Source organism: Pantherophis guttatus, chromosome 1, assembly GCF_059756535.1.
Source record: "Pantherophis guttatus breed Tessera chromosome 1, ASM5975653v1, whole genome shotgun sequence".
Lineage (NCBI taxonomy): Eukaryota > Metazoa > Chordata > Lepidosauria > Squamata > Colubridae > Pantherophis > Pantherophis guttatus.
The window spans coordinates 101,628,454-101,655,826 of NC_142063.1; the positions used below are offsets into that span (position 1 = coordinate 101,628,454).

The 27,373-nt window shown below is 35.2% G+C and overlaps 1 protein-coding gene across 6 annotated transcripts in view; it reads right to left on the reverse strand.

The window, feature by feature from the left end:
- Positions 1-2,802: 2,802 nt before the first annotated feature.
- Positions 2,803-27,373, reverse strand: part of PIK3C2A (phosphatidylinositol-4-phosphate 3-kinase catalytic subunit type 2 alpha) — a 52,760-nt gene continuing 28,189 nt past the window's right edge. For all 6 annotated transcript variants that reach the window (XM_087879612.1, XM_034416965.3, XM_034416967.3 and 3 more), the window contains 25 exons: positions 27,046-27,189; positions 26,275-26,317; positions 25,975-26,188; positions 25,774-25,896; positions 24,817-24,984; positions 24,218-24,332; positions 22,054-22,196; positions 20,123-20,311; positions 19,613-19,706; positions 18,336-18,430; positions 17,012-17,192; positions 16,274-16,378; positions 14,779-14,871; positions 13,339-13,468; positions 12,414-12,550; positions 11,720-11,889; positions 10,803-10,959; positions 10,483-10,592; positions 8,679-8,886; positions 7,691-7,815; positions 6,022-6,139; positions 5,843-5,924; positions 5,400-5,509; positions 4,062-4,187; positions 2,803-3,261 (listed from right to left, as the gene is read on the reverse strand). In XM_087879612.1, coding sequence (XP_087735738.1) covers positions 3,079-3,261; positions 4,062-4,187; positions 5,400-5,509; positions 5,843-5,924; positions 6,022-6,139; positions 7,691-7,815; positions 8,679-8,886; positions 10,483-10,592; positions 10,803-10,959; positions 11,720-11,889; positions 12,414-12,550; positions 13,339-13,468; positions 14,779-14,871; positions 16,274-16,378; positions 17,012-17,192; positions 18,336-18,430; positions 19,613-19,706; positions 20,123-20,311; positions 22,054-22,196; positions 24,218-24,332; positions 24,817-24,984; positions 25,774-25,896; positions 25,975-26,188; positions 26,275-26,317; positions 27,046-27,189 — 3,363 coding nt within the window. In that variant the 3' untranslated portion in view covers positions 2,803-3,078. The remainder of the gene's footprint in view (positions 3,262-4,061; positions 4,188-5,399; positions 5,510-5,842; positions 5,925-6,021; positions 6,140-7,690; positions 7,816-8,678; positions 8,887-10,482; positions 10,593-10,802; positions 10,960-11,719; positions 11,890-12,413; positions 12,551-13,338; positions 13,469-14,778; positions 14,872-16,273; positions 16,379-17,011; positions 17,193-18,335; positions 18,431-19,612; positions 19,707-20,122; positions 20,312-22,053; positions 22,197-24,217; positions 24,333-24,816; positions 24,985-25,773; positions 25,897-25,974; positions 26,189-26,274; positions 26,318-27,045; positions 27,190-27,373) is intronic.

Genomic DNA, 27,373 nt, shown 5'->3' on the forward strand with positions numbered 1-27,373 from the left:
TAGTACTAGGATTAACAGGCCTACAGATCACAGATTTAGGTGTAAGAAAAGAACAAAGAGGCAACATAAAGATATAGTTAATATTTGAAGCAACTTTCTTAAAATGCTCAGTGGAATAGATTTGACTGAAACGTTTGCACTTATGTTTCTTGATTCACACATACAAATTAGTGAATTTGGAAAAAAAGAGACACTTTTTTTTATTAAATAGTATTTAATGTAGGACAGTTATGGAGTCACATTTAACCCAAATATTTTGGGTTTAGGCTTAGATAGAAATAATGTACATCTTTATTAGCTCTCAGTGTAATATAGCTAAAGTATTTGGTTCTTACAGAGAAAGAGACAATTAAAGGCAAACATCCACATTTACTTCTAATGCATTTTATTATTTATAAACCTTTGCCAAATTGTTAATCACAGTACTAAGAATATCAAACAGAGAATATTAAATTCCTATAGATTGTGAGAATGGTGTAATTTTTTCCCCATATGTGGAAGCTTTAAACTTTAGCTCACTGATAAAGGTTACCCATTAAATCCATATTACACAGTGAACAATATTTTGCAGATTTTAGAAATATTTCTTCAGTTTAAAAGCTAATTGTATCCTGGAAAAAGCAATCAAATTTAAGGCAAGATAGTAACATTTCTGGATCATTTTAAAAAATAGAGAAATACCAGAGATCTCCCATGCTTTTTATATATATGTATATAGGTCATAAAAAGGCAGTATAAAAATTTTCAGTGCAAAGTCACAACTAATTATTTCGTACAGAAAATATGGAGGTTGCTTTTCTTATAGCAAGATGTTTTCCTCAAAATGTTGAAGTAAATGTACAAACGTAAATTGACTTCTAGCTGCAGTCCACATTTGGTGCATAGAATTTAATTTCATTCACAAAGTATAAAAATGCCATGAGACCACACTTTAAAAACATGGATTAGTAAAGTGTTACATCTGGTTGTGATTATCTCCTCTTACCCTTTTGTATGTCAGTTTAAATATCTGAATTATTTTTTTTAAAAAAGGAACAGTTTTGTTTGTGTATCACACAAATACAAATAATTTGAAAGAGATGCAAAATTAATGTTGTTCCTTTACATGTTTAATGATAACTGAAAAACACTTTTATAAGAATGTACCTGAAGAACTTTATCCATTGTGGAGTTATTTTGAGAAATAGTGATGGTGGGCAAAGGCACAGGATGCACTAGTGGCAAATTCTACCATAAGGTGCAGCATATATTCTAACCAACATCCAAGAACTGCAGCTGCAAACCACCATCACTAAAGGTTTTCTTTAAATCTCTAGATTTGTGCTGTGATACACTGTGCTGTAGTTACAGACTGCAAAAAAGCAGTATATATTGCTTTACAGTTAATCTAATGCAACGTTTCACAAAAACAGTAGCCTACTTCCCTGTGTTTATATGACTTGTGGTTTTGTTGATGGAATGGAATACATCTCAAAAAGCATCAAGTGAGCAGGAAATACAATCTAGTTAGTTTATAGCTTACAACTTACATATTTAACATATTATAACTAATAAACTCTTCTAAAAATGTTAAGTATCTTCTATTAATCACAATGCAGTTTTAACACCGAAGAATCCCAAATTTTACAGTCGATTATGAACATTTCAGCACCTCAGGTTAACAGCTATTTAATATCATACTTTCATTTAATTGCCTGCAATAGATTGTCACACAGTCTATACTATAATTAATTCATCATGGTATTTTTTTTTTAATTTAGCAGTCTGTATCTTTAGTCTAAAGTATTTGGATTTCAACACTAACCATTTTGGGGAATGTTAATAAAATTCCTACAAGAACTTTAAAAAAAAAAGGTATTAGTAAATTGCAATTATACCCAGCTTTTTCCAATTGTTACAAATTAGCTGGATACAAATTAAAGAAATAAATTTAAAACACAATCAACCATACCTCATACACAGCATCTTTTATTAACTTTACTAATGGCAAATTAATTTTCATTGAAATAAAATGCTTTGTGGATTATTCCCTTACTACTCATGAAAAAAATCTAAATGTTAGCTTTAAGGGTCACTGTGTCAACTTCACTATTCAATAGCTAGTGCAACTTATACTAGTTATTTCTATAGTATGCATATTTTTTAATTCAGATGAGATTAATAGAAATTGTGCTTTATGGGACTTCTACTTTGTAATCCAAAATCATTGCTCTATATAGCCCATATATCTACCTAAAAGAAATGCAGTGCTTTGTAGCAAACCATGGTGTAAAATCAATTGCATCTGCATTCATACAGTACTTTAGTTCATAAACCTGATAAGATTTTTTTAATGAATTTGACCTAAAGTGGACCTAAATTGAAAGGGGAAATAAAGAATTTTTATAGTGAACCACATAAGCATTTTTAGCAAGTTTAACTTTTAGCACTGGAAAATGTTTTGAATATTAGAAATGAGGTATAAGCAGCAAAATAAGGCACCATTGTTTATAATTTAATTTCAATTATTGGCACTCATTCTAATAATGGCCTCTAAGAAACTTTGTGAGTCATAAGTCTAAATGCTATACTGAATTTCTATCCTTCTATTTGGGCTTCCCTTTTAACAGACTGAAAAACAATTTTGTCATGATCATATTTTTAAACTGTGCTGCTGTATATGCTGAGAACAGAATTATAAAATCTTTATAATTATAAATTATAAAGAGCAGAATTATAAAGTTTGCAGTATATCAAAAGGCAAATAATTCAAATGGGATTGAAATGAATTCAGGATAACCCCCTCATATTGAATTTGAAACATTTCTTCATATTCAGAACTGCATTTATAAGAAGTATTACATTTATACAATTCATATACATCAATGCTTAGATATTATTGCAGTTAAAAGCATAAAGCAGATGACTTGCCAGAAGTCTTGTGTAAAGTTTTGCTAAGGCTGGTCCAACTATAATCCACCAATTTGCAGTGTTTCAAGCTAAAGTGTATGGATTATCTTCAAGTAGAGAAAAAGTGATCATATACAAATGGAGTTAGGATTATTTAGTTCATATCTTCAGCTCTGCAAGTTGTCAGGTTCATAAGTATGGTGCAGCAGCAAGCCTGTACCAGTTCACAGTCTCCTTGCTTAAGTTAAAATCCTTTAAAGAAAGAGTGATACCACCCAGGAAAAAGTTTTCACGCAGAGATTCAGCACTGAGTACACTTAGCTGAAGTTCCCTTTGCTTGAGTGTGTCTTTGCTGTATCCACTGTACACAAGCTATTAAAAAAAACAACACTAATTCAGAAGTGGTGCAAGACAAGGAAGTTTACAAAATATCAGTAAAGTTTAGGGAATAGTGATAGCAATCCCAACAGTCCCTGTTGCCATCATTAACCAAACCCCATTAATAGCAGCTGAGGAATCACCCCAATTCAAGCTATTCCCGGCTTGGTCCCTCCCAGCCCTGAGCCTTAGTAAAGTGAGGCCTCCTCTTGAACTCCCCCAATCCACCTATCTTGTTCCCACATGCCACTACTGTACTTGCCAGGGTCTACTTGTGCTGTCTTCTTTAAAAAAAGGAAATTGCGCCAAAGAAGGCACTAGCTGCCTTGGCATAAAAGAAGGACCCTTCCAACCAGAGCCTTTTCCATAAAAGAAGGTCCTGGCTGATGCACGAGCAGAAATCTTAGGAAGCACTAGCGCAAAAGAAGGCACACAAAGAAGCCCCTGACTGGTAGTGTAGTGGCACGTGGTGTGGTGGACATGGTGGGCCGGACTGGGCAGCAGGGGTAGATGGTAGGAGTTGGGTAGGCAGGCAGCCAAAAGGCAGTCATAAACATGGATGAGTCCTAGTATGTTCAAATTTTGTTCACCTGATTGTGGGGGCGCTGCAATAGCTAGAACTTCAAGGATCAGTCATAAGTTCCTTCGTTTAGCACCATTGTAATTTCAGTCACTGAATGGATGTGTGTTAAATGAAGATTACCTATATTCCTATTGTTTATTTATCCCTCAATGGATGGTTTCTACATTACTTTTGTTTTGCTTTGAAAAACTATCCAACTATTTCAACTTACCATTTCATTGAATGTTGGATTTCTAGTTTTCCGTGATATTTTGGTTTTCCGTTTAGAAGTTTTATGCATGTCTGGAAGCAAATATGTCTTTACATATGGGTTAGGATCTGCACCATCATCAGTAATCTAACAAAAAGAACACACTTTTTTTTAAAAAAAGTAAAAACAAGGACAATCATATTTGAAGAGAGCAAGGGGAGTACTTAATGTCTACATTTAATTACATGTCATCAAGCCTTAGCAATCACATAGACAGGTTTCTCCAGGATGACTGCAATAATTTACAATCCCCTTAAAAAAAAAAGGATAAAAGGATAAAAGCTCCAAATCACTTAGGACCAATAGTGGGATTCAACTAATTTAACAACCGGTTCTCTGCCCTAATGATTTTTTCCAAAAACCAGTTCACCAAACTGCTCAGAAATTTAACAACCGGTTCTCCTGAAGTGGTGCGAACTGGCTGAATCCCACCACTGCTTAGGACCAAACTTTTACCAGATGTTATAAATATGGTGATGATGCTTATGGGACAATTATATCTTAATTTTATAATAGCATGGGATCAGGCTACTTGGGGGTTGTCCTCTCCCTGAGAGTACTCTATATCTAGATACAGGGTATCTGAAATAATGCTATTTAGTAAGACTTAGGAAGTATGTCTTTTCTTTGGCTGCCGATACCTTATACAATTTGGCAGGTCCTTCTTAACCATCTGGAAGGCCATGACAATCTGGCTTTTTACCCAGGTGCTGGAATAGTGTGGTACAGAGTATATAGAGTACCCTGAGCTATTGATTGTGGCATCGGATTTTTAATTTTTGTTCCATGCTTTTAATGGTTTTTACAGTTGTATTGTTGTTGTGAAATGCCCAGAGTGGCCTTACAAATCTTTTAAATAAATATAAATAAATAAATTGTATTATTGTTTATTGCTTTGTTGCTATTATTTTGTACAATATATTAGGGTTCCTTAAGAATTGAGGTACATGACCCCAAGGCCCTGGGGCTGCATGTTGTCCCTGAAAGTTTTGATTCACTTCTCCAAAGTTGTACCAATTGTTATTTTTAATATGATAGAAGTGTTAATACCTGACTGGAGAGTAATAATATTAATTATATTTAATTTTAATGAAATAGAAGTAATGATTTTGCTATGTTTAATTTGTGATTTTATTATTCTATTGCCTCACTATTTTGTGGAATATAGTCCTCATATTACTTGAGCCTGATTTCCTCAGCCCCCAGAAAGATATGCATCTTGGTTTTGGAAAACAATCTCATAATTCATAAATAAAGCATACTGTAATTATTTAAATGTAAACACATTTATATACTTACCAAATCTTTAATGTGCATCACCATGATAAACAGAGTCTTATTTCTATAGGAGATGGACAACTTAACTTCTCCTCCTACTTTGCCTGAGGTAGGACTTGAAGGGCCTACATCTAAAAACAAACAAACAAACATTTCATTTTGACTTGGGCCAGTCACTCTCAATCATTACACTTTATGTAGTACACTTTATGTAATAATTCTTCCAGAAATTACCAAACTGCCCCAAAATGTGATGGTCTGAGAGAATGTTCAAAATATATCCAAGGGAAACTGAATGTTCCATAGTTCTCCAGAATGTTCCATTCTTAGTTTTAGTGATTTAACACAATTTGCACCGTATATCTTTGTATTCTGTGTGAACTCCACATGGCAGAGACTTCAGAGTTCACTGAAATAATTGTGCTACTCAGGATACTAATTAAACTGTACAACTATATTCTTACCTGTACACTTAGTTATTCCATCAATTCCTTCAGCTTTTTCATCACGAGGTAAGGGATGGAAGAAAGTATAAACAAGATCGCACTAGGTTGGGAAAGATAAAATTTCAATAAGAACTATCTGTCATACAGACTATATATAAAATCATTTAAATATTTTGCAGGCTACTGTCAAGAATTACCTCCGATACATCTGTTGAGGCATTCATTAAACTTTGTATGTAGCTATTTAGCTCTACTTTCCTCTTGGCTGCTACATCCTTTACGTGAGTTCTTCCTAGAACCATCTTACTAGGAAAGCTACAATAACAGAGGTAAATAGTTACTTCATTTTTATTGATGCAAAAAAAGTAAAAGCAATCATATAGACCAGGGCAGTGATGGCTAACCTTTTTGCTGTCACGTGCCAAAGGCGGGGGGAGCGCGGGGGGATTGCGTACACATGTGACCATTCCCATAATTCAATGCCTGCCCGTGCATACATGCCCCCCCCGCATACATGCGCAACCCCCCCCGCTTTTGGCACGCAATGGCAAAAAGGTTACTGGTGGGCCTGGCGGGCCTGTTTTTCGCCCTCCCCAGGCTCCAGAGGCTTTCTTGGAGCCTGGGGAGGGCAAAAATTGCCTCCCCCCCCCGGAGGCTGGAAACGGCCCGTTTCCCAACTTCTGGTGGGCCCGGAAGGCCCGAAAATCAACTGAGCTGACCTAGGGCAACGCTCACGTGCCCACAATATGGCTCCAGAAATGAAGAAAGAATGTAAACAACTAGAGTAATTGTAATTGAGAAGAAGGATAAGGCGTAAAGTGATGTTATTTAAATATAAAATTGAAAATGATAAAAAATGATAGAAAGAAAATAATATGGCAGAAGTTGAAATAAGAAGAGATGGAGAAAAATGATAAATTTGTGATAAAGGATACACAAAAGAGATAAATATTGGAAAAAAACGGGAAGATTAAGATATATTATAATGATGATTTTGATTACGTATAAGATTTATAAGATGTGACCTGGTCAACACTCTGTTCATAAAATATGTATGATGAAAGGAAATTCTTAAAATAAAACTTGTCTAAAACAAAAGATATGGCTCCGTGTGTCACCTGTGGCATGCGTGCCATGTGTCTAGGCAATACAAAGCATTAAAGCATTACTTCATGAAGTATTGCTCCATGAAGCGTCGAAGGAATTACTTTTTCTGGCTGGCTCAGCACAGATGTCTTCTCATGCATTTATATATTATATACTTTCATTTTTGGCAATCAGTTAAGTGTTTCCAGTATATGTAGATCTATTTTACTTTATTTTTATTTAATTTTTTTATGCCATCCATCTCCCCTAAAAGGTGACTGAAATGGGAAATACAAATGGGAAAATCTCAAGAGTATCCTATATGCAGCCTCTCCCTCACCTGTTTGTGGGAAGCCAGCAGGGAATGTCGAAGATCATGATCATGTGATTACAGCTCACTGATATGTCCCAACTGCAATGGGCACCAAGCGCCCAGACTGCAGATATATAACCACAGGGATACCGCGATGGCCAAGACTCTGAGAACCGCCCCTAAGTCCCCCTTGTTTAACACCATTGTAAACTGAACAGTTGCTGAACAAGTAGTCCTAATCTGAGCACTACATGTATTGTTGAAATGTTCAGGGCTTCATGTAGGTCCAGCTTATATATAAACAGAGTAAATGAAGAAGTAACCCCAAAATAGGATGTGCTTTTCTCACTCACTTCATTAAGAAAATACTCCAATGTGCAATGTGGTAATCTCTTAAACATCTAAATAGGTAAGTTTTAGACATGTAAAAAAAAAGAAATCCCCCAAAACAAAATTCTGACACATACCCTGGTAATTTCCAAAGAGGAAATAGAATCCCAAGTTTGTTGTGTAATTCCTGAAACTCATCAAATGTGCGAAAAATGAATATGGGTTCAGTTTTCCCCTCTCTCAAAACGATGACCACATAGATCTGCCAAAGAAAAAAGCAAATATTTCATTGACTATTAAAAAGTTTTAACTTCTGTAATCCTGTATTATAATATTTCCAAAACTTGTGCTCTGCAGATGTAGTAAGATTTCAGCTCCCAAAATTGCGGGTCAGGGAGGGGCGGCAGACATGACCAGACTTGAAAAGGCCACACCCTTATATTTATTTCTAATCATTCCATGAAAAAAAAGCAATGCCAGTAGCAAGGTTCTCAACCTTTACTTTGCCTTGAGTCATGGTTTACAAACCAGGAACGGGTTGACGTATCATGGCAATATCATAGCCTTGAAATGCTTGCTTTGAATACAATTATTTCAATACTTGGTGTTGCAACCATTAATATTTTTTCCACTCCAACCTCGCAACTGAGTTATCAAACCCCACTGAAACAGAACCATTCTGAAGGGGGAAATAGGCGTGGGGGGAGATGTAATCTGTAATGCTTCTGTGGTCCTAAGAGAGCTGCCAACCACCCGAATTTTGAACATGTGACTATGGGGATGCTACAACAGCTATAATTTCAAGGACCAGGTGTAAATAGCATCTTTTTAGCACTGCTGTAACTCTGAATAATTGTTGAACAAAATGGTCATTATCTGAGGACTTCCAGTACAAAAACCCTAAACTTCCTTAGTCATTAATTTATGGAACATCTGTTAAAGCAGATATTCCTTTAGTGATATTACTGCATTCAATATAGTTTGACTCATAGATGGACAAGTTGCACTCCAACATCAGAATCTGAAATTCCTGCTATAATGGGATACATGTGAAAATATGCTGGTTAAAGCAAATGAAGGAAGCTACAGAAATCATGCTGAATCAAAAATAATTCATAAACTTACATAATATTTATCTGGGTTGTATCTCTTGTGGTAGGTAAAAACAGATGCTTCTTTGATACGTCCATCTTGTTTGAGTGAGTATGTTTTGGGTGAAAAAGATAGAATTGGCTCATCATTAGAAGGCAGCCCTGAGAAACGCAGTTGAGCAAGGTTGTGAATAAAAAAGTTGAACTTCGTAGCAACACTTCCCAAACTTGATTCAATTAGCCTACAAATAAACAAAGAATATTAATTTCATATATTACAAGTGTGTCAATATCTATTAAAGTTTCTTACAACTTTAATTGCAATAAGAATATGAAGGATTACTTCACAGTTCATATTCTTAGTACAGTACTTGACCTCTTGACTGCTTTGGAACATGTCAAATTTGGTACTTGATGCATTTTGATGAGAAAATGTTGTCCCAGTACTCGTTGTTTGTTTGGTACTCAATACACAAGTAAACTTGTTGGTGTTGGTTGCCTTGGGACTCAGTACATTAGACCTTATGGAAAAATTTGTTTGGTATTCATCACACTTCCCAGAACCAACTAACGATGAGTATTTAGGTACCATTGTATATTAATCATAGTGGAAAATTTTAAAATTAATATTCCTGATATAAAACAGAGAAAGATGATGGTATAGCTATTAGCTTTACTATTGCTGAACCCAAGGGACTATGTGTATGTAGAATAATTCCGAAGTTTCCTTTTTGGAAATGCAAATTCCACAAATATATTACAAACTTCCACTGCTAAATTCTGGCAGTCCCAATTGCTACTGTAAGGCAAATCCTCCGTGGTTGCAGCATCCCACAGTCTTATGATCATCTTTGGGAGCTCCTGCTGGCTTCCCTATTGACTTTGCTTGCCAGAATCCATCAGTGAAGGTTGCAAATGGCAATCATGTGACTGCAGGACATTGTGATGTAATAATTGCAAGCCAATCAAGCACCTAAATTGTGACCATGGGACCGCAGGGATGCTGCAATTGCTGCAACTATGAAAACCTATCCCAAGTCCCCCTCATTCAGTGCCATGGTAACTTTGAATGGTCACTGAATGAGTGTAGATTAAATGAAGATTACCTGCATACCCTTTCATTAGCAAAAGCAATTTACATTAACATTTTGCTTGTCTATTTATAGAATTTATAAACTGCTTTGTGACTTTGAAATCTCAGCAGTGTACATCAATTTAAAACCCAAACAATCAGAACTCCACCAATATAAAAACAAAATAAAAACAAAACCATTTCAGAGGCTGAATACAAGACACTCTCTCCCCCAACAGAACAAATTGAATTACTGTCTTGCCCAGTGCATAGAAGAATCTGGTTTTCATGGCTCCATGAAAGGCTAATAGGTCAGGATCACCTGCATCTTTGGAAAAGTTAACTCTAAAGGGCAGACTTAGCAACCAAGTAGGCACTTTTAAAAGGCCCATCAGTTGACCCTTCTTGAAAAAAAGGCACTTGGCGCATGCCCACCCTATACATCCTCTTGCAATGGGCACCACTAACTAGAGATAGGCAAATAACACAGCCTTGTGCAATTAAGTGCTTTATTGTTGTCATAGCACCTTGAATTGTACCCAGAAACCTACTTAGAGCCAGTGAAGCTCATGGGCAAAATAAGAAAGGGGACATTTCCTTATCTCTTTAGTCCTCTATGCACCCAAATGTGCAAATCAGGTGTTAATTTGCACAAAGATAAGGACAAATAGGTAGAATCTTTCTTTCTGGAAGTTAACTGAGCCTCTAACCTTAGCTGCAAGCAATTGGCACAAGAAACAAGATTTTAAAATTATTTATGCAGTACCTTGTAAAGAAAATGGTAGCCTCGGCATCAGTAGTTTGGGACTGAAGAGCATCTTGGACATATTTGAGATCTTGAACTCCAGTAAATTCTGGCAAGCCAGAAGACATCATCTGTAAAATGAGCAGATGCAGTAACTTTTTCAGTAAGAAAATGTACAATACTTGTACATAAACAAGCATTTTTTTAAAAAAAAAAGCTTTCCAGATTTACACATGCTATTCAGAACTTTAAATTGAAATTAAGTATGAACATAGTTGTATTCTTTGTTTTAAAACACAGCCTATTTTGTTGTTAACATGAGTGACATATAGAAATATTACCAGTGACAGCAGATTAAGGAAAAGGTTGGCTTGTTTTCTGATTAGATTATAAGCTTGGCAGCAGAGATCAACAAACAGCTGGAAACGAATTGTGGGCTTTTCTCCACCATTGATAACATAAGCCATATCTGATGTCAGCACAAAAGGAGCCCGATCCCTTTCAAAGAACAGAAAAATAAAAATTTGTTTTTAAATACTGCATCCTGCATGTAGCCATGCATAACATTTTTTAAAATTGAGAAACTCTAAAACTGAGGTAAAATGTACAACTGAGGTATTTTGCAAAGGTAAAAATACAACTTGCTTTTGCACACATATGAAAATCAACAGCAAAAAGAAGTCAATCTCAATGAACAAATTTTAAAAAGATGTTTCCAAAAAACATGTGAATTATTTGATACCTCAGATGTTGGAATTTCATCATGTTCTAAAACAATATTTGACTAAAGATAGTTCACGAAAAACCTATACCCTGCCCCAGTTCAGGGAATTTGTGAAGCAAGACAAAAATATTTGCTAATTGAAACTGTTGGTAGGAAACACTGCTGTAAATGTGTATCATTGTTACTTAGCATATCTGGCTTTTATGGTTTAATACTTTTGATTCCCAATTGAGCAAAGATGCTTCAGAAATAAAGCTCCCATTTTAATACAAAGCATCAATATTGTAGAACAAAATTTAAGAAAACTATAAAAACAGTGGTTGACATTATGGAAACACCTAATTCGTTTACCAGTTTTATGAAAATATTTCATAACAGAAAAATCACAACTTGACACCTTCAATGTGGTAGGAACAAGAGTTAACACAACATGACAAAAGTTACAGCCATTATGTTTTTCTAGAAGGTGCATTATAATTGCCATGTTTTCAAATTACAGCAGTGGAACATTTTAATTTCCTCATAGTTTCATACCTCTTAAAGCTTCCAAACATCTGAGCATGGCCCAAGAATTTTCCAAAATCAATATGAAACATATGTCCTGTACTTCGAAGCATTATGTTATCATTGTGGCGATCGCAGATACCTAGGACATAGGTAGCCACACAACATCCAGCACAAGAATAGATGAAATTTTCAGAAGCCTAAAATAGACAAAATTAAACATATTTTCATTATAAAATTTGAATAAAAGCACCTTGTTTAATATTCAGAGATCAGCAGCAATAGCAGAAACATTTTGAAGAACAATATAATTGAGAATGTTTCAAAATTATGATTAAACATCAGTTCTTTGGGGAAAAAATCATTAACCAGATAATATAATTACTTGACTTTTAAATCCTATAGTTCAGATGGATGAAAAATAGAAAATCTTAGGAGCTAGTTTTCCATGCAAGTGGAGAGGCAAAGTTTTAAAATCATCTGTCTGTGATTTACCAAGCATTGAGCATGTTATTTAAATGCAAGATTACTATTACTTCCAGCTGTCTCAAAGATGTAACTTGGAATTGTCATGCCAGTGAGGTACCTACATAAGGTGGTACTGTTCTGTATTTAATTATTAAATATGACATGTGAATGAGTTCCAGATAGTTAGCTCACAACAGATAACATACAACTATTATCATTCTCATAAGTTCCTATTTGGAAATCGTAAATAATTTACCTTTTCATATTCTTCTTCTGTAGAGTTGTATTTTCTTAGCCATTCTGCAAGAGGCTTATCTTTAAAGGATCCTGTCACTCCATACTCCACTTGAATTTTCCTAAGAGTATCTGAAGCTGGAACAAGTTCTACCATTCCTTTAAATCAATCAGCAAAAGTTAATGTGTATTTTAAAAAATCTATAATACATATTACTATGTATTACATAAAAATATTTAACTTAAAACCTTTTAAAAAGTTTCTAAATCGAAATTGCTTGCCAAGATAGATTATTATACTATTCTTTGCATTTAAAATACAAACTACATTGTAAAATAAACATTGTAAAATAATTCAACAATTCAATTTAAAGATTGTTACTGTACAAAAACTTGACAAATTCTCTTTTATTCTTAAATCAATTATAAAATGGAACAATGTTTCCTTTAAGTTGGTTACTTTATAGACTTTAGTTTTCCTCGAAATAGCATGGAAGTATTTTATGACTGTGATCTTATGAGACATTTTTTTAAATTTCCAAGTTTACAGTCTGGGATTCTACATGGTCTCCCTTTCAAATCCTATGTTTTTGGAAATCAGCCACAAGTTAGCTGCTGCCACCTGCTGTAGACAAATCAACTTAATATTTAACATGGAGAAATAAAAAAAGTAAACATTCTTCAACATTCTGTATACTAGCAGCAGTGTTCTTACAGTGTTCTAGAACAGCAGATGGATTTTGCAAATATATTAGGCAGTTCAATTAATGCCGATTTTTTTTTTATGGCTATTGTATTGTATGGCTGCTTAGCAAAATATGTGGCATCTGAGAAAACAGGCTTCACAATAATGGTATTGGGTATTCCTGCCAGAAATTGTAACAGTAGCCAGACAAAGCTTTAACATTGCACGTAAGATAATACAAGACAAGAAATTAAACCTCTACCTCTATCTTTCCCAGTTGCAAGGCACTTGAACATAACCATCCTCAAATCCAGTCCTTCCTGTAACCAGATCTTATCCATGATTTTTATCATTTGCAACGCTAACATATCCTGGCGCAGATCTTCTCCAACCTAAGAAAAAACAAAAGTCGCAAATGAGAGAAAGGAACGTTATCAGGACAGGCTCAAAAAAGGTCAGTTCTGCCTATTTTATTATACGTTAACACAATAGCAGAAACTGATCTGGGATATTTAATTTAGTGTTTCTTTTCTAGTATCAGTTGTCCAGGTCTTAACAGTATAGGACAAGGTGAGCAATTTGCAATCTGCAGACTATATGTCTCAGGAAATTTATTTACTTTTTTCATCAAAGTCTGCTAATACCTTATTTCTCTACACTTTATAATAAGAATGAGTACTGTGGCCCAGTGCAAGCATGGGTTAGCAAATGTATTTGTGTGTTTTTGTGTGTGGAAGCAGTACTACACCTCGAGAGAAAAAGTGGTGGGAGTAAAAGCAATCTATAGGAATGACTTTACTATTAGTTCTGCTTTTGTGAAGCCAGCAGGAAAGGTTGCAAATGGCAATTGTAATGCTATGGGATGCTGCAATTTCCCAAGTGTAAGCGAATTGTCAAGCACCTGAATCACAAGCTCCTGGGGGTGCTGGGATGGCATAATCCCGAGAACTGATCATAAGTTACTTGTTCAGTGCTATCATAATTGAACAGTTACTGAATAACCAGCTGTAAATCCAGGACTACTTATACTGCAAAACAATTCATTTTTTTAAAAAAATATTTGATTTATATGCCGCCCTTCTCCGGAGACTCATTTGAAAATTATCATACTGAGAAACTCAAGCTTCATTTATGAAACAATATTTAGTATAAACTAGAGAAAGCATGAATGAAAATATGTCATAGGTAAAGAACATATATCTGAAATGCTTCTTATAACCAAGGCAGACAGCATGCTGATCCTATGAAATGACTAGGTAAAGTCTGCTCCCTCCAGAGCGGTCTGTTTTGTTTTATAATTATCATTAATGTGGCAATTTTTCATCGATCCATGAGTATTGCTCTATTCAAAAGGAATATCCTATCTTTCCAATATTGTAAAATACATGCAAAAAGGTATCCAATACAAAATTTAGTGGCAGATAAGGGCAAAAATTCATTGCAAAACAAGTTTTAATAGAATAGTACCTTACTGGCAGAAAAGTTTTTAAACCTCTTATATATTCTAAAAGGAAACCATTATTCTTAGAGAAAAAGACGATTTTAGAAATGCTTGAACGTTCATTTAACATGTGCAAATTCTCCCTAACAATGCTTAAAGCATCCAGAGGGCTCTTTATGACCATAAAAAATCAGAACGTTTTCCCCCATACTACTTCTAGCACTGGAGGGGAAATGTCTGTAATTCAAACAAAAAATGTACCTTAAACATTACATTAATTTCTTCTCCCAAAGGATCTGCATTCACCAAAGCAATTTTAAGAGGAACCGCATTAGAACTGAAATAGGAACATGCCTGCCAAAAGGGAAAAAAACATGGTACATATTATATAAATTACATATTATATAAACCAAAAGGTTAAAAATATAAATGATAAATGTTCTAAGTTTGGTTTTGCTTAATTTCTATGATGATGACGACGACGACGACAACAACAACAACAACAACAACAACAATAATAATAATAATACCATTACCATTAAATTAGAATGTATACAATTACAAAATGGTAACACTAAAGAGGCCCAGACAATTCTTAAATAGTGGTATTCCAAACATGTAAGTACTTTATATTAAAACAAATGGATTAATTAAATTTACTACCAGTAGTAATATACTAGCTATTCCCTCAAATGGAAACAACATCAAAAACAAGGAACTCTGTCACCAGGGCCAGTTTAGAAGTCTTTAAATAGAGGAGAATCCTGATTCCTCAGAATTAAACAGGGACATTTTAAGGGCAGTTTTAAAAACTTAGAAGTTCATACTAAATGTGGTTTATCCTGTATTCTTTTTAGAGAAGTTTCATAAAGATAGTACAAACCTAGCTTGTTGCAATGAGTTGAGAAATTTAAAAAATCAGGTTGCACAAATTGGCAAAAGTTTGCCAGGAGAAGTAAGCAAACAATAAATATGTGGGGGAGGGAGGGAAGAGGATATAGGAGGCAAAGCTAGGAAAAAGCTTAGAAAGGGAGAACCTGAGGAGATAAAGAGAATAAGAAACAAAGTTTTAAATAAGGAAGACAGAATGGCTACTTGTGAGTAAGGGAGAGGTAAAAATAAAAATGCAGTTGCTTTTTTTCCTGCAGCCCTTTGCCCAGCTGGGATTCTACTTCCTGCAACTAACAAGAATGACACAGCTTGGTGAGTATATTCAGGAATACATTCAGGAGTAATGACTGGCAATTCCAACACTGAGGATAGAGAGAGGCGGCCAGTTTCATCAAGGAGGAAATTACTCAGTGATGTGTCCAGTGACATGGCTGGGAGAGAGCTTTAAGACGGGAAAAGAAATATGGACTGGACCTGACCTGAGAAGGAATGATCACAAGAAGTGAGATATATTGTTATATGAGACTTTTGAAGAAACAGATGTTGCTGTGAGCATTTTGCAAGGTTGGAAACAAAATTGGTTTATTTAAAAAGGCTTTGAGCCTTTTGAAATGTACTATACCTTTATGAAGACTGTTCTGTCTAGTGTAGTTTATAGTTATTCTTACACAGTAGTCAAAACTAGAGGCCAGAATTCTGTGGTTATAGGTATTTTATGTCCTCACTTCCCCTGAGCAGTTTGCAGATCACAAAATAGAGAACATTAATATCCTAACATTTACAAACCCAAAAGGTAAGTAGGCAGAAATGGGAAAGGATGAGAGGAATATAGAGGAACCAATAATTATCGTCACACAGCTCATACCTTCACATTCAATTCTTTAGCTACTAGACTGGGGCTGAGAGGCAAGCGGCATTTGTTTTTCAAGAAAAAAGACTGGACACGTTCCATTCCACTTTGCAGAACCATCTGTTAATAACCAATTCAAGGTTAAACTTCATTAAATCAAATTTGCAGAAATGTTTTCATTATGAATAAAGCATTAAGTTACATCAGTGTTCTTTTATAACATAATCTGGTATGGGAAGCAGCAGCGGTGTATTTTGGGGGCTTATACATTTCAGTCCATATTACAAGGCTCAGAATTTTGTTAAAGGGATGAAAAAGTAACCTAACAACCTCACTGTGGCTGATTTTACATATGAAATATGACTGTATCATTAGTTTCAGTTTCAGTTTATTTAAATTTATATACGGCCCTACTCCCGAAGTACTCAGGGCGGTGAACAGCCAAGATAAAACACATACAATATATAATTTAAAAAACAATTTAAAACGTATTAAATAAATTTGGCTCATACTAATTAAAATACCCCTGTTTTTAAAAACAAATTTAAAATTAAACAATTAAAAAGAGTTAAGCCAGCCCAGCTTGTTGAAATAAACAAGTCTTGAGGGTGCGGTGGAAGGTGCGTAAATCCGGGATCCTCCGTATCTCCGGGGGGAGTTCGTTCCAAAGGCAGGTGCCCCCACAGAGAAGGAATTAATAAATGTAACTGTGCTTTCATTCACATTTACACCTAACTTGATCACTTCACCAACCTGTCTGGCTGATCCACTCGTCTGCTTGACTTTTTCTGCAACCATTCCTAAGATCTGCACAAGTCTTGACTGCCTTTCCAGCTCTTCTCTCAGACTTTTGCCACAGATGGAAAGGAAGGCACCAAGGATATGCTCATACCTTATTCCATGTTTGGTATCATGCAAGGTATCCTTTAGTAACCTAAAATATTACATAACATTAGATTGGGTTTCCTTTACACATGCTTATTTGAGCCATATTTTGTACAAGTGTTCAAGGCAGGGTATAAAACATGTCCCCCTTTTATTTGTTTCCACAACAGCAACCCTATGAGGTAGGTTCAGCTGAGGAAGATAACAACTGGCCCAAAGTCACCCAGCAAATGTCTGTGGCTGATGTGAGACTGGAAGCTGGATCTGCTCTCCCCTAATCTAACACCTTCATCACTAGAGCACACCGGGCCTCTGTAATAAATTGGATTTAAAGTACCTCATGCTCAACTGACTGGTTGATCTATGACCCTGAGAGTGGAAGAAGACAAAGAACTGATATAATCTTTGATTTAGTAAGCCTCAATGAATGTAGCTGTCACATTTAGAAGACATGAGTATTCTCCATGTGCACATACACCGAGTAGGGACATATGTAAAGTATTTTCCTTTGCATCCAACCTCATATCTGCCTTAACTGGAGATGCTCAACACTTCATACTCCTTACCTTGTTATTGGTCAGCACACATAGCAGATTGCATTCTGACTTTGATTTTTTTTTCTATTATCCAGGAAATGGTCTTAGAGTGATTTTGTTGTTGTTTAAAATAAGTAATGTGTATGTACATAAAAATAAAACAAAGTAAATGTCCAGATTCAAGAGAAGATTTATACTATGGATCAACAAAGAATGTGTGGAGAGAAGACCGAATGTGTGGATCTGAAACCGTTGTTTTATTTTCATTAATTTATACTGCACCTTCCACTGCATTTACAATATTATATTTATGTAAAGTTAAAATCAATTAAATGGGGTTTTTTTGTCCCTAGATAAAGCATAATGTTGCTTAAGGCACAAACATGTTATCTGAATTCAGTTTTAGAGAGAGACTAATGCAAGATGCGGTAATAATGCTTTGGAACAGAAGAAAGCAATCCAGAACTTCAGGAAAAAATACAATAGCTTTTTCAGAATACCTAATTAATTACTATCAGCAACAGTATTACATTTTTTCTGGCCTATAAAGATTTACGAATATTCCTCATTTTTAAAGTTCTTACATCAGTTTTTTACTTGTTCTTTAAATATAAACATTGCTGAAAGATGATGAAAAAGAATATAAATCTTCTTACCAATATAGGTAGTGTGCTATTCGAATATTTCCTAATGCTCGGGCCAAGAGGAATCTGACTAAAGAGTTGTCCAGATACGTTTCATATTTTAATGCCTAAACATACACAAAAGATAAGTTTTATACAAAGTTATAGTCTAGATTTAAAGACAACTTAGCATAAGTTGTTTTCCACATCAATAGTTTTCCAATTAAATGAACTTCCCAAAATTATGTTCCTTAAAATATGAAACTTCAGCACTGTTTAAGCTTACCATTCAGACTCAACCAATCAATCAATTTATCTATTTATTCCATTCTGTCTGCCTATGTCCCTAGGAAGCATAGTCCATCTAAAAGAGTTGGATGTATATTTACAATTCCCTTTCTTTTGCATCTCCTTATCAATTCACATATCAGAAGGTCTCTTCAAATTTTTGGATCTTTTTTTACTCACAGCCTTTGTATAACTATTACCTTATTAAATAAACAAAATATAAAACTATTTTTATAGGGAGCATTTTCAAAATGGTTCTGAAGCTAAATGATAAACAGTAACAAAAATATGTCAGCAGCATTGAAATGGCATTGTTATTATTATTTTTATAAATAACTGGAGTACAGTCAAGATTGTAACATAATATAAACCATCTCTTATCCTTATTAATGAAGAAACCTTTGAGATGAAAAAGGAAACATTAAGATCTTAAATGATAATCCTAACATTGTATTACAGAATGTTACAACAGATCTATTACCACCACCACCCCAAATCAATGAAATGAGAACACCATTTCGCAAGGTGTCAAGTCAACAACAAAATCCCATTAAGATTCAGAGATAATCTACTGCAAAATCTGAGGACTGCATGAGACTTTGGTCATTTCCTTTCCTTTTTGATTATTTAATTCTGAGGTTTTACAGACACCATCTGCCTTAATATCTTGATGCTGACCATAATCTACCCTCTTTTACTAGACTCAATAGAAACAGATGCAAATAAATTTCACCCAGGTTGTTTAACTTAAGAGTGTCAAATATGCAACAGAAATTGCATGGAAATAACTGGGGAACAGAACAGGATACAGTTAAATAGAAGAAGAAGAGTGGTTTGTTTTATGCTGTAAATGCTATTGTTCAATTAAAATGGCATTTTATATTATATTTCATTTATTGGACTTAATACCAAAATTCCTAATGTTACTTCCATAAATTAACTGTGGTTTCTGATTAATGTCTGTGCAGTTACAAATGCCATGTTTTCCCTTTTCAGTATGTTTAATGTGGTATTCTTCTGACCTGAACAAACTGGGGAAGAATGTCAGCAAGTTCATCATCATTTATTGCCTCAATCCACTGTACAGCCTTTGTTCTTACTTCTTGATCTGCAAAACTACAAACCAGAAGATCAGTTGAAATCATACTTGATTTAAGTTTGGCAAGAATATATGTTCCAAGGATATTTGGGAAACTTTTAGTGGGGAACATTAGAAATAAAGTTTTAGCCTATACAAAAAGGTTTTATGCATTAAATTTACTTAAATCAAATACTTAACCTTAAATTCTGATGTAGCTATAAACATGTTACAGTTTCAGCCTAGCAAATAACCCAGTTTAGAACTGTAAGATATACAAGATAATTGGTGGTTTATCAACAACATCCACATGGCAAAATGCTGTGAAACCAGTAATGTGGATTTTACTTACAGAGGCTGTTTACTTAGAAATAATCTAGAAATGCTTAATAGCTCATAATCTATAATATTTTAAAAAACATATTAGAATCTGAAATAAATGTAGCTAACTTACTTTGCGTTCAGCAATTCTAATGCGGTTAGTGGAGGTAAAGGAGGCCACTGCTGAAGTAGCAAATATATTTCAGGAAGATTGGTCAAATCCCAGTTTGGAGCACTAGCCAATATCTTGGGCAGGCTGCCTGCATGTGTGTAACAATAATGTCGCTTGTCCCATAAAAATGCCTTATCTTTCCTAGATAATCTATAAAAGGTAATTTCAAACATATTTATTAATTCATTACATTGCTATTATAGTCACTAACACTTAGAAAACATAAAAAACAAATCCTGGGTTTAACTATTCTTTCTGAGGCAAAACCAATCCAAATATTAATGTTATTATTATAACTACAATGAATTTCATCATCATTCATCCCGCTCTCCTTTCATTTATTTCATTAGAACTTCGAAACATGATGTTCAAATATGCAGAACAGATTAAAAGAGGAACTAAAAACTTCAAGTTGTATCGTGACTCATGTTTTAGTAACTTCTTTACAAAAGAAATGCTGGATCAACTTGATGCTATGAAACTCTTATGAATTAGCCTGGTAATGGGTACCAAGCATTTTGATCAGGTTAAAGCTAATTTAGTTGAACTGTACATTGGCTACTGGAGGAAACCTTGCATTCATAAGCAATTTTGAATATAAGGGCAACCTTATCCATTCCTTTCTTTTCCATGTTTCATCTGCAGCATTATTTTTGACTTCCCAAACTCATCAGCCTCCTCAGTTCTTTCTCTGTCAAAAGGAAATTCTCAGGCTCTCACACTGATAGAAGGTAAAAACTTGAGACTTTCAAATACTGTACTACTGTATACTGTGCTGTACTAAGATAGTTGATTTTTGGGCATAATTGAGCCTGATCATAAAGTGGGTCATCAGGTGACCAACCTAATTCTACAATCTTTTCTTTTTGGTGGCCTAAACACAAATGCTGTGGTTATAAAGCAAATGCTGCAGTTGTTAAGAAAACCCGATGTCTGCTGTTTTTTGCTGGAAACTGGAAGTAAATACCAGTTTCCAGCAAAACCATTATAAACTGTGGTCATGTGACTGCGGAATGCTGCAAACGGCCGTAAATGTGGGCTGGCTGCCAACTGCCCATAATGCACTCTTATGTCTGTGGGGTGAGACGGTAAGCGTGGTCACCATACCAGATCATACGTTTTTGGGAGGTTCATCTTAACTTTCAACAGTTGCTAAGCAACTGGTCATAAGTCAAGGACAATCTTTTAACCTTTGATTAAAAGTCAATAGTCTGAGTATACTTCAAATTTTTATAAATGCCTTTTTTTAAAAAAATATTGTTATATTCAAGATTTCAATTACTCAACGTTCACTTCTGAGTAACAGTTGGACCAGTGGTGAAATGTAAAATTTGTTACTACCGGTTCTGTGGATGTGGCTTGCAGGGGGGGGGGGGTGTTAATGTGACTGGGTGGGTGTGGCCAACTTTTTTTTTTACTTTTAAAAGCATTTTTTCTACAACCTCTTCAGCAGAAGAGGTTGTAAAAAAACGCTTTTAAAAGGCTCTGACAGTCAGGCAACTCAGCTGGGATCATCAGAGCCTTTTAAAAGCATTTTTTCTACAACCTCTGATGATCCCAGCTGAGCTGGCGATCATCAGAGGTTTTTTTTTTTTTTTTACTTTTAAAAGCATTTTTTTGGCCAAAGAAAAAATGCTTTTAAAAGTTAAAAAAAAGCCTCTGATGATCGCGTGGCTCAGCTGGGCATGTCTGAACCGGGAGCATTTCACCCCTCAGTTGCACTATATTTTGAAAAGAAATAAATGATGCACCCTGGTCATATGTAGTTCTCAATATTCTCTAGAATCTTGTCAAAAATTGTTATATACACAGCAGAAATAAATACTGGGGAATGATCATATCTAATAATCTGCATATGGAATGTTAGATTTGAAGTAACCAAGAGAACATACCCATATGTACCCTCTTTGGAAATAATGGAAAGAAGACGCTCCCTTGAATCTTTTTCCAATGTGTCTATAGAATTACATGTTGAATTGTTTGCAGCCTGAGGAATTTTGTATATAATGTCAAATGGTAAAGAAGGGAAGTCAACCTGAAATGTTAAAATAATAAATCAACACAGTTTCCCCCACTTAAATTTCAATCTCTTTCACCTTGTTTATTTTCCTTCCCTACTGTCTACATACTATTAAAAACTGATTCCTGCAATCTTTAACTGGGCGAAACAGTGAACCATAGGCCAAAACATTTTGAATAAAGGTACTTCAAACAGGCTAACTTATAGAATGCATCCAAAATCTGGGGCCCATGACTGCCATGGCAAATTTTATAGAACATTTTATGACATAAACATTAACATAAAACAATTTATGACATAATACAAAACGTCATAAAATGTTTCCTAGGCTGATGTTAGTCTATACCATACAGTTCAGCAAGGGTTATTTTCATCCCAACTTTTCTGGTGAAGGCAGTATATTAGAAGCTCTCTGGCTGTTAAAGGCATTGGCAGAATCTGGTAAGGAAATATCTCTAAAATAATGGTCCAATAGAGCACCGTTAGATACACAATAAAGTACATCATAGGAAAATAATATCTGAAAGACATTTATAGTACCTGAAAGTTTGTCACATATAATGAATATAGTAGATGTACTGTATATGACCATGATGGCGAACCATGGAGCCATATCTGTGGGCACGCAAGCATTGCCCTAGCTCAACTCCAGCGCACATGCGTGCACTAACCAGCTGATTTACAGGCCTTCCGGGCCCACCAAAGTCAGGAAACGAGCCGTTTCCAGCCTTCGGAGGGCCTCAGGGGCGGGGGGGGGGGGGGTGAGGAAAGCCATTTTTGCCCTCCACAGGCTCCAAGAAAGCCTCTGGAGCCTGGGGAGGGCGAAAAACGGGCCTACCGAGCCCACCGGTAACCTTTTTGCCGTTGTGTGCCAAAAGCGGAGGGAGCACAGTGGGGTCGTGTGCACATGCGGGGGGGAGGGGGCATTGAACTATGGGTGTGAGCACGTGCACGCAACCCCCCCGCGTTCCCCCCACTTTTGGCACGCAACAGCAAAAAGGTTAGCCATCACTGGTATATGAGGTAGGCATTGATGGTAAAAACTCAAGAACTTGCTATTTTGTTTACCATATCAAATTGATATCATTTAAAAATGCAAAGAACAATAAATTAATATTCACAATTGCTCATAAATTTAGTTTACCGCAACATTATTCTCCTGGGACTTTGTGTCTGAACACTGCTTCTTCTCACAAGTGGACAGAAAGCTGCAGGTTCCGAATCATTTGTTTGTGACAGTGGTGAAATCTAAAATTTGTTACTACCGGTTCTGTGGGCGTGGCTTGGTGGGGGGGGGGTAATGTGACTGGGTGGGCGTGGCCATTAAAAAAAAACTTTTAAAACCATTTTTTCTACAACCTCTTCAGTGAAGAGGTTGTAAAAAAAATGCTTTCAAAAGGCTCTGACGATCCCAGCTGAGTTGCCTGATCGGCAGAGGCTTTTTTTCTTTTAAATGCCTCTGATGATCAAGCAACTCAGCTTGGATCATCAGAGGCTTTTAAAAGAAAAAAAGCCTCTTCCGATCAGGCACCTCAGCTTGGATCATCAGAGGCATTTAAAAGAAAAAAAGGCTTTTTTTCGGAAGAGGCTTTTTTTCTTTTAAATGCTTCTGACAATCCAAGCTGAGTTGCCTGATTGGAAGAGGCTTTTTAAAAAAGCCTCTGCCAATCAGGCAACTCAGCTTGGATCGTCAGAGGCATTTAAAAGAAAAAAAACCTCTGCTGATCAGGCAACTCAGAGGAGTTGATCATCAGAGGCTTTTAAAAGCATTTTTTCTAGTAATTTTTGCAAAATTACTATTCTATGTTCAAATTGGCCTACTTGAGCATCCTGGAAACTTCAAAATGCTTGAAATAGCTTGTTGAATAATCCTAGTAAAATAAAAACAATTTTATTCTCATATACTATTTTGTGGATGATTTAAGAAACCAAATAGAAATGGGACCTATTTCTATTGGGAAACAGAGCATATTACATTTCACCACTATAAATAGAATATAAATGCTTTTTTTAAAACATTGAGGAAACAGTATTACCTGCAACATTATCCTTTCCATTAGATTTCCCTTTTTAGGGGCTACTCCAGAGACAGTATTTAAGTTTTGAGGAGGTATCCAAAGATGTAAAAGTTTTGTCCCACATGTTAACATTCTAAAAGCATAGAATATATAATTTAATTTTATGACCACATTTCAAGAGACAATACATTTTAGGAAAAAAAAATCACCTCAGGAATGCCACTAATTCCTCATGTATAATTGTGATCTACAGAAACTCCTGTGCATTAAATCTGAATATAGTTTAATAACTTCCTACAATCTCTTTTGGCTGGCTCATATCAGTTTGTGAGAAGTAATCCTTAAATTTTCAGGAATTTTGTAAATTGATTGAGAGCAGAGCAGAGCCACATGCCTAGTGCATTGATAAGTTGGTAACCTGCAGCACAGCAGCACAATGGATCTAGCAGATCCAGTGGTTATATATTTATTACCATACCACTACTTGAAGCTGACCTATTTTATACATTGAACATAACATATTTTTCTTCAGTAAAGCTTTTAAATACTCCTCTGTACAGCAAAATTAAGATTAAAGAAGCTTCTCTAGCATTTTACTGTTTGCTTCAAATACTTACCGTTCAAAGTCAAAGAGCGGTAAAGAAACCTGACCCAACATCTCTGGGCCTTTTCTCTGTTTATTTGAATCCGGTGAATTACCACCATTTTGATTTAAAATACCAAAGAGAGTAAGGCATAGGATGGACTCTAATGGCAACTGAGAAATTTGGATGGGAAAAATTATTCTGGAAAATAATAGAAGTGGTTTGTTAGATAATTATTGATTACATTTTAGAAAAAGAATTAGTTAATATGTTCAATTCCTGCCAAATCTCATTGTTATCTCATGTCATTTGAAACCATGAAAATAATTTCATCAATATCTAAAAAACATATTACACATAATTGACATAAGATTTTTATGCTAATAATGGCTAATTAAAATGTATTTTTTCTTAAAATGGTTGGTTCCACACATAAGATATAGAACGGATCATCTGATTTTGAACCAACTTGATTTGAGAACCTAGCCAACAAGTTTTATATTTGCTATATTTGACAAATTTATTAATTCTACAAATGGTTCCTTCTAATTCCTAGGCTTGTGCAAAACAATCAATGAGTGTTAAATATATTCCTTGAATAACCTGTACACTCAAAAACCCAACATGATTGCTCAGAGGCTTTCAGAGGTCTTCTGGTATGCTATTATAAGCAGATTTTTTTTGCCATGTAATGCAAACCCCAGAGACATTAAGAAGGCCTTGAAGCAGCCATATTGAGGTTTTGAATAGCTATGTGTAATGAGTCGGATTCCACTGTTGTCTTCCTCAGACACAGACATGAGTAACAGAACAATGAGCACTTCTCCCAGTCACTCCCTAGCCTATACTTTTGAATTATGTTGAAAGATCTTTTTATAGCTGACAAAATTAATGGGATTTTTGAAAATTAATTAACAGTTTAAAGGAGTGTGACAGACGTTACATAAAGAAATACTTTTATGAATCTGTAAACTAAAAAAAGACACTTACAATTCATCCCATTTAATCAAATAAAAGAACTTCTTGTATGTGCCAACCTTCTTGGACTGGACTGGTTTGAAGAGATCTTTTCCATTATGGGTCAAAGAGCAAACCAGATAATATTTTTCATAACTAAAAACAGAGCAAAATATAGTCAATAAAAATGAATGTTAACATTCAGGGTAAAGGTACAGTTTAGTGTAAACTCACACTGAAACCCAATTATTGGGAATTCCATGAGCCGCAAATATGGTGAACTGGAGATGCTCTGTGGCAGTCCATGCTTCTTTAGTGCTTTTCGTAGTCCTTGGAGTGCTTAATGAAGGACTGTGGTATGAGTTCAAGTAGAGTTGAAGAAGAGCATGCATTGCAGAGGTCAGTTGATCTACGCTCATTTGAAGAGGATTTTCAGATTGCGAAGAACCTAGATAATTGTTTTTTTAATGTTAAGAAGGTAATGATCAGAATGCCCTTTAAAAGATTGAACACAGGTATTTAATTTGTACTTACCATTTGGATTCTTGCTATTGTCATCAGACGATATTATAGATCCCTGTCCAGTGAGATATGAAAAAAGTTATCAATCTCTCCAAATTGGAAAAAAAACCTTTGTTGTATTGTTATTAATATTTCTGCTTATTACTTAGATATTAATGCCAAAAGATCTTTTGTACTCCTTATTTGTACTACAAGTAGTCCTCAACTTATGACAATTGAGCCCAAAATTTGTTAAGTGAGACATTTGTTAAATAAGCTTTGCCCCATTTTATGACCTTTGTCAAAGTTGTTAAGTGAATCAGTGCAGTTGATAAATTAGTAACCTGGTTGTTAAGTGAATTGGGTTTTCCCATTGACTTTGCTCGTCAGAAGGTTGTACAAGGTGATCATATGACCTTCAAACACAGCAACGGTCATAAGTATGAACCAGCTGTCAAGCATCTGAATTTTGATCACATGATCACGGGGATGCTTCAAAGGTCGTAACTGAAGAACAGTCATGTCACTTTTTTCAGTGCCGTTGTAACTTTGAATGGTCACTAAATGAACTGTTGTAAATCGAGGACTACTTGTATAGAAGCAAAAAGTGGCTTGAATCAGGTGATGCTCATACCATCACCACTGCAAAGTTTGTCTGTCAGCAATCAGAATAAAAAAAAAAATTCAGACTCACTGTATCAACTTTAACGATAATTAACATGGTGTAGAAGATGGGACTGAATCAGTATCTGCCCCACTGTATAAATGGAATATAGCAGAAAACTGCAGGATTTAGCTAATTACCTCAGGGCTCTTGTTCCCTGGAAGGTTAACTGTTCTTCTTAGATTCTTTACAGCTGCAGTAATTGCTGGAGTCTCTACCCCATCTAATGAATAACAAATTTTTCTGACGGCTTTAATGACTGGTTCCATTGCTTTAAACCGATTCTGATGAGAGAAAAAAAAAATAAACAAGGTAAAATCCAACATTTTTCAACTACATTTCCACTAAACCAACAGAACATCCCCTTCAATTCCTCCCATAAATACTCTTAACAATTGGAGTATGTATGTGTGTGTGTGTATAATGAGTCCATTTAAATATTTTTAATTTAGTTGCATCCCTTCTTCC